The 8698-nt window shown below is 33.9% G+C and overlaps 1 protein-coding gene across 1 annotated transcript; it reads right to left on the bottom strand.

Annotated features, from left to right (window-relative positions):
* Nucleotides 1-2164: 2164 nt before the first annotated feature.
* LOC137726994 (LOB domain-containing protein 4-like) lies at nt 2165-7287 on the bottom strand. Its single transcript, XM_068465947.1, has 2 exons — nt 6937-7287; nt 2165-2628 (listed from the first exon to the last, which is right to left on the bottom strand). The coding sequence occupies exons 1-2, from the start codon at nt 7114-7116 to the stop codon at nt 2263-2265; spliced, it is 546 nt and encodes a 181-aa protein (XP_068322048.1). The 5' UTR covers nt 7117-7287; the 3' UTR covers nt 2165-2262.
* Nucleotides 7288-8698: the final 1411 nt, after the last annotated feature.

An 8698-nucleotide genomic window follows, 5' to 3' on the forward strand; every position in this document is an offset into this window, starting at 1 on the left:
GATGTCTTATCTGAAGTGCATCTTTTCCATATTTGTCATTATTTTGTCCCCTCAACGTCCTCCCAACTTGCGTAATTATGAGTGCACACCCTTTTGGACTCTTAGAAGGTGTTGGTCTAGGAGGAGGGACTATTGGGATTAATGAATATGTGAAATGTATATCAGTTTAGTTTCTAGGTTATATATTAGGGTTTGGTGTGTGGTCTGATTTTGTTTGGTTTAAGCGACTAGTAGCTTAGGAATGAAGTAATTTTGAGAGAGGGAGAAATGACATCAAACTTAAATAGTTTAGAGGTTTTAATTTTTTCTGTATTAAATGAATATTCTCTAATGTGTGGTATGAAATAAAACAGTAAATAACGTTAACCAAGAAAGAAAGATCAACTATCAAGTCCAAAAGTAAAATAAATATAAGCAGTTGAGGTGGTTTTGAAAGGTCAAACTAAAACCAAAACAAAATGTACATATTTTCTAATATAAAATTCGATACAAAATTACTAAGATTGGTTTGAACGTTATATATGGGTGTTTTTGTTCAACTCTCTAGTCAATATGATACTGTAATGACTGAATGTGGTTTGTCTCTTTAGGCAGAGAAACCCCCAACCGACCCACCCCACCACCACCCCCACACCACACCCCCACCCCGGCGGCCCCGCCCACCCCCACACCCCCGCGGCGAAAAACACAAGAAATAGAAACACATTTACGACCTATGTATGACCTGATTACTTGAACAAATCCGTTTTTATCCCCCATTCTCAGTGAATACAGTGATGTTGATATACCCTATCTAAAACTTGGCCTGTGTTTTCTTTCTCTGTTTTGGACCAACCACTTGACTGAGTGGAAGCTTTCTCGTCCATTAAATACAAGCAGTTGAGGGGATCCACCAGAAATCCGAATGAAAATGAAATCAACTGTAGAAAGTAGCAGGTAACTGGACTTGGATATGGACTGATGAGTACAGTTGGGCTAGAACAACCTGATTTGTTGCTTGGTAATCCACCGAACCCGATCATTTTCATGCTTAAAATTGTAATGCAGCAGGGACCTATTGGCCGCTGTAATTTCATTTTGTGATGACTAATCCTTATTGAGCATATGCATAACTATGTGTGTGCTTACTTGCATAAATGACATTTTTCTACAAGAGAGACTCTCCTATAATTGGTGACGTCACATGACAAACATTTATTAATAGTGAGATAATTTTTTAACACATGACAAACATTTAATGAATCAGTGACACCACAAGAACTAGGCATAAGTTTCAAAGAAAAAAAGAAAGAGAATCTCTCCTTTGATTTCTATTGTGTGGAAATTTTTGCTTCCACGTTCTATATGATTTTGAGTACTACTGTTTTCTCATTTGGAGATTTAGTTGTGATGTTCATTTCATAATTTAGCGAAAACATTAATTTAAGCAGTGGGACACCTATAGTGGCCAATGGTATAAAGAGCGTTAATTGATTTGTATCAGGCTACAGCTAGAAACCAACAATATATATACACACACCAAACCCACGTCAGAAAATACAATTTTATGCATACGTATTAATATTAAACAAGGGATTAGTTAACTAAGCTAGGTCATCATATTTCATATTGCTAGCAGTAATATATGATCATAGAGGGTGTGAAACTACCCCGTATCCTACTATGACTTAATTGTTACGGGATGGTTTATATCAACAGTGATAAATTAATTACTAACTTTTAACCCTAAAATGAAATAAAGTATAATAATATATGATAGTGCTTAAAAAGGCAGTCAACAACCTCATAATAAAATTGAATTTAAAAAGGTATTTTCACGTGAAGTTATATTAATTTCATGTATTATATATGATATAGGTATTGACAACGTTAATATTTATATTTTAAGTTGTATTTTTGATAAATAATAGATATTTTATAACACAAGTGAACTATATACAACGTAACATCATATAACACAAAGTAAATTGTAGCATTCATCACATCAAGAATTTCACCATATGTATTAACAATATTTAAAGTAAAAACTCATACTTACAAAGTTTAGACATATTTACAATATGGTCAGCTAATTAATCATTATAGCATCCCTGGTCAAGTAGAGAGAGAAATGCACTACATAAGAAAGTAAAAGATAAAAAATAAAAAAAAAAGAGGTACGTACTATAACTAAAGAGGAGCTAGCCGACATATAAAATATTATAGCAAAACAGATTAACTAATCAAAGTGGCATAGAGGCATGCAAATTCAAGTAGGTAGAGCTAGCATGACCACAAAGACTCTCCCATATTGGCCTGATCGGCCGCCATGTCCATGGAAAAAAAGGACTTGGTGGTAGCCGTCTGATGACTGCGATGATAATGGTGATGATGAGGATTATCAGGTGCCATCTTTTGGTCTGGTGAGCAAGCAGTCGTTGAAGCAATAGTAGTGGTAGTAGGGAATTGGCCCATTCTCATGTGCACCACTTCAGCTTTTGCAATGGCCAATTGGGTTTGGAGTGCGTCGATTTGTTGTTGTAAAGATGATATTGCTCCAACACAACCGTACACAGGATCCCGGACTCTTGCATTTGCTTCATACACCATGGAACTCACTGCATCACTGCGTTGGTGCTCTGGTAATTCCTAATTAAGTAATGCCCATTGAAACTTCACTTAATAATGGTAAAGTAGACGTGATAGAATAAAACCCTAGTTAGTATTTTTTTTTTTTCATAAGTATTGTAATTAGATGTAAATTTAGCTTTTCTATTTTCCAAGAATCCTAATCTTTGGAGTCTAAGGCCTGTGATGTATGTATAAAGGAGTTTATTACCTTCTGAGATCAATCAATCAATTCAATTCAATATTTCTACATGGTATCAGTTCTTTACTAAAACCTAGGTTTCTTTCCTGTGCCGCACCTTATCGCCTTACAAACCCTAATCTTCCTTCTTGTGCCGCAAGCCCTAGCTCTTTCTATGAAGTACTAATATTTGTGTAGACAAGCACTTGAGAAAATGAAAAAAGAAAGGAAGAAGAATTGATCTGATCTTATTGGGAAATATAAAGTTCGACGATGAAAAAGTTAAAGTCCTCTAAGCCATATCACTGGCCTGATTTTGTGGATTAAGTGATCGATCATGAAAGTTAGAGTAGAAAATCAACAAAAGGCATCAATTCAATGGAGTTATTTTCACACTCCAACCGGTTTGTACGAGACACTTAATAATTTTTTGCCATTCTACCTTACCCATAACATTACCATACTAATTTTGTGTCAATTATTTGTGCCAAACAGTAATGGTATCGAACCAAAGATATTTGGTATGGTATTGATATCCAAAACCAATTATTATATATATATATATATATATATATATATATATTATGTAATAATAGTTACTAACTATTATCTTTAATATATCATTTAGTTTTAACTTTGATTTGATTTGGTTTTGTAACCCTAATTTTTATCTTTAATCTTTTATGTATGGTTTTACTTGCTAAAGTGTGTAAAATAAGAATGTGATGTGATGAATGAGATTAACAGTCATGGGCATTTTACATGGGCATTTTACATGTTTAAATTAATAGATGTCATCGTGACATCATGGTAGTGTAATATTTATATTCTATATTTTATTGAAACCTTACAATGTTCAAGAACTTTTACTTAACGTGGGGGTCAACATCTTTTTTGGACTATATAATATCTATTTTGTCTTTATCTAGCCATAATAAAGCAAACTGGCCAATAGAATACTTACGCAGACAGCCGAATTTCCTTTTCCTTAAGGAAATTTGGAGCATCTTTATGTAGCATTTGGGTCTAAAGTTATTTGAGAAATAGGTTGGGACATTGAAAATGTAAATAACAACCGGCTGTTTTCAACTGTATTTAACCACAATAACCGGGTAAAGGTAGAGGAAAGAATTGGAAGAACATACTTTTAGCTTTTTTGAATATTTTTGTTCCTAAAATAGTAACAAAGTATCAATTTGTTTGATAAAGTTTCAAATAAAATAATAGCATGATAGCAACACAACCCACCAAAATTAGATTTTTCCTTGGATGGAGCCAATATATTGATACAGGTGCGAGTTCCTCTAAGATAAACAAAGAGAAGCCACATGTTGAGGAGGATTGATCGGAATCTTTGTAAGTAGATCTCTTCTTAAATATTTTGACGAACATGTTTTAATAAAACTTGCATGCCTTTGATATTTGTCTTAGATGAGACTAGATTTTGGATTGCGATGATTAGATGATATTAAAATGTTATTTATATTGTATTTATTTTCAACATATGGTCTGTTAAACATGGAGTATAGTTTATCTACCGTACAATATTTGCATGCGTTATATTTTCTAGTAGATGGTAGATTCACTAGTAGACGCTAGTGTGATAAATAGTCAGTGGATGCTACTATTACAAAGTTAGACACCGTGCACACATGTGCATGTACTCGCACTAGTAGATGTTGTTAATATTGTAGTTCCTCAGGTATGATTTTTGATTTGTGACTAACATGTCTTTTTCAACTATTACATAGTAGATACTAGTACATAGTTTTAAGGAAGTTTTAATGAAAAGTCTGCGGTATTGTTCACTTTAACGAAAAACCATATTTTTACACTATAAAGTCAAACCTTGTACCATTCACTTTACCCTTGACTTTGTCCTTATTGTTAAAACTCAAAGTTTTTAAGCTATTTTCCTTAGTTTTCCTTAGTTTTAAACTATACAAGTTTTCTAAAATGGAGGTTAGTATATATATGTTCGAAAAGATTTTAACTTGATGATTGATTATGATTCTCTCACACTTTGTTTTTGCCTCTCATGAGACCTAGTTGGACTAGTCGTACACTCTCTTACAGAGTAGGGTGATCATACTCTCTGCCTTTTGTCTTAGTTGTAGTAATAAATGAACTAATTTACGGTTACTCTTGCACATTGCATGACTACTTGTGTATATTGTTGCTTTACTACTTCTGTGCTATGAACTTATGTGACAGGTAATAAAAGGGATAAACCCCTTGGTGTGCCCTTCGGCGAAGTTGAGTTTTAACTGTGTTTTCCTGCTAGATTTTATTTGGTATTATTGTATTTGTAAGGGAGATTCTGCTGGATTTTTAGTAGAATTGAACCTAAAAATTCTAATTGTCACATATTAATTACTTTATTTATGGCTTTGTAACCACACGATATTGACTAGAACAGTTTGACTCATGGCCTACGTGGCTATTTAATTGGTTCGGGCTGTGTCAAATGCATACATATATTTCTCAAAAGAGTAACGCTACACTTACTATTTATTTGTATAATCTATATATATTTACCATCTATTTGTATCATCACTTGTACCATCTCTCTAATAGAGATGAGACCTGCATGCATTGGTGTGTCCTCTATTAGAAAGATGATACAAATGATGGTGCAACTAAAGGATAAGTGTAGCACTACTTTATATTTCTAGATGCATTGAAAAATCAACGAGTTTAACAGCTGAGAAATTGTTTAATATTGCAAAAGCTCACAAATAGGGAAACGCTTTCAAGAATTACACGATGATCCTTACAACATGCGTGGTCTACATCATCATTTTCATTTTTCCTTTTGAGTGAAAGAAGAAAATTGTTTCATAAGACCCTACTTTCCAACTGTGGTATCAATTAGCCAACATCTTATCAATTAGAGTTTTTAGAGATAATTTAGTTCTTTGTTAGAATGACTACTTTTCCTTTTTGTTTGTTTTCCTTTGGACAAACTAAGGCATGCATGTTTTTTCCTTGCCACATGCTAGCTACCTATAATATGGGTTTCATCATTATAAGACACCAATAAAAGATAGAATCAAAGTGTTTTTACATGCGCGCGGGTCGGGCCGGGTCACACACATACATATACATATATATGTTTAGATTTTATAACAACTAAGGATCTGATGAAGTGTGATGTGGATGCTTTTAAACATTAAATAGCGTGGATCATAACTTAATAAAGCCATCTCTTCAGCTGAGAGATGATAGCTAGAAGTAACCACCTCATGTAATCTATGGCCAACAACTCAAACATTGTTTTTATCTCCTAAAACTGAATCTTAGTATATTTTATGCCTTTTGGGTATATTACTCCATTTAATCCTCAACTCGCTCCACATCCATGCTACAATTGTTCTAATGACAAGAACAAGAAATTAACTAAGACAAGACATGTTGCAATGTCCTTCCCAAGTCACTTTCTTTTATTTAGAGTTGACGGCCTTGAAGAGAAACTGGCTAGATTTAAGTGAGGAATTTCCAGAAGTCCCAAGGAAATAGAGTCAAGTTATCAAGGAATGGATCATAAAATGTTAGATAGGAATGATTAAAACTGTCCTTCGTGAATAAGACATGTGAGATGGATTTTGTAATAGACTCCTCCCAAGTAGGGATTTGCAGTCTGATGCTTATGAAGGGATTTCTAATCCCTCAGACTTTGAAATCTCTTACCCAAACATAGCCTTCCTCAAAGCATTCTCAAAATAATTTCATAAAAATATTTGATTGGGGTAATAGTACTGCCTTAATTTATGTTAATTAGAAGTTTACTATAACTATCCAAAGCCGTAATTCCATCTATTCTTTACTTCAATATGCACAATAAGAGAAATGGTATCCTACCGGACAGTTTGAAATTACATTGAAATGGTTTAACCATATTAACCTGTCATAACCCTAATACATTTCATCATTCTCCCTCACCACTGATACCTCAAAGGCATTATATTGTCTTACTCTTGACTAGACCTTTTTGGTAGAACAATCTTTTATTTGAATGTACAATTTAGATTGAGATGTTAACAGTATGTCATGAATCTGGTAAGATCACATAAGCCCTAAAGAATAATGCCACGTATATATTGCACAAACTAATCAAGTACGTACTTATAGAGTAGAGAGAGTTGAACCTGTAGCATCTTATTGACATTGCTAGCACCAAAAACCTTGTGGACACTGGCAAACTTCTGGGGCTGGTCAGCTGGAAAATAAGGAGCAAAAACACAATCCTGAGCACATCTCCTTCGCAGAAGTTTGCATGCTGCGCATGGTGACGTAGAACCTTGTTTTCTACCACTCTGACCCTCCATTTTCTCAGCTGGAGTTAGAAAAAAAGAAAAGAGCTAAAAGCTCAATTACAGTTTTAGGGACCAATTGGTTAAAAACTGAAAAAAAGAAATTCAAGATATATTATGATTGACCAAAAATAAAATGAAGGTAGATTAACTGGCCAAATTTTGCTGGGTGTGTGTTGAGATTGAGAGAGGGATGGAAGGGGGGGCTTTAGGTGAAGGCGAGCCGGAGGTTATATAGAGAGAATTAAGTGTCAGAAAATCTTGGGAGGGTCCCAGAAAAGAAGAGCCCATAGATTTTGTTGGACAGAACATTGTTTTTGATAAGATCTTTAGCCCCACAACAATAATTTATTTTCCTACCTCGTCTATATAAAGCTTTTATATATATTACTAGACTTGAAATTTTTACACAGATTTGTTCTAGTTTCATTCTGGATTCTAGCATATTCCAGCAATATTTAAAACTAAAAAAATAATAATATTGACTTCCATCTATTTTCACATATTTTGAGAGCATGATATTAGATGATTTTATAGTCCAAATAATCAAAAGCAATTTGAGAAAATACTCCATTGTTTATACTTTTTATAGAAAAGTTGATATCTACTCAATTTCATTAGAATATTTAGAAAAACTTACGTCTTTGACTATGTTTTCATGTTAAAAAACTTGCCATGGTGAGATGATAAGCTCAATTAATGGCTAGGGTTCTCATTTGTTATTGAGAGCTGCTAAACCCAATCCAAACCCTATCTTCCCACCCACTTTTAAATGAAAATTTTAATGGCACATTTGACTTTTAGTAAAATAACTTCTAAAACCGTAATAAAAATTAATCCTAAACTATTTTATAGCCAAAAGAAAAAAAAAATTAAAGTAGACGAAGAGAACGCACTAGCTTTCTTCAAATTGGAAGAGAAAAACTGAAAAAAATTAGAATAAAATAAAGAAGAAAAGGAAAGAGCCCAGCCAATCCGTTTCAAGAAACGCACTTTCCTCTTAATCTTCTCAGATCAAATTTTCAAAAATTTTTTTTTTAACTTCTTCTATTTCGAATCCAAGCGACACCATTGAGATTTTTCTGGAGAAAGCGTTTCAAAGTTCCAACATATTCTTTGTTGATATCAGCGGCGAATACAATGAGGAAGAATTGGGATATTTTTTGGAGTTTCCAGCTCTAGACAGGTGAACCTGCTGTGGAAGTACGAGGTGTACCACGAGCGGAACATCCGCACAATGCCCGATAGTTTGGAAGTTAATTAGGGTAATAGCCAAGGACGGGACGACAGGTAACCAAAGTTTTTACGAGGGGTGAGAATATAGGATGGGATGGGGAAATAGGGTTTTGTGGGCATGGGTCCAGCAGCTTTCTTGTCATTTTGTTTCATACCTATTTTTTATCTTGTAAGTGATGTATTTGGAGCCGATGCTGCTGAGCGATGGATATGCGACAACATTAGAAAAACGATATATATGGGGATTATTTATGACTCGTTAGAAGTGCTTTTAAATTACTAAAAGCGTTTTTGGTAAAAGGGTTTTTGGAATCAATCCTTAATAAAAAATACAACTTGATTCCTGGAAATGCATTTGAAG

The sequence above is a fragment of the Pyrus communis genome, chromosome 2, assembly GCF_963583255.1.
Source record: "Pyrus communis chromosome 2, drPyrComm1.1, whole genome shotgun sequence".
Classification (NCBI taxonomy): domain Eukaryota; kingdom Viridiplantae; phylum Streptophyta; class Magnoliopsida; order Rosales; family Rosaceae; genus Pyrus; species Pyrus communis.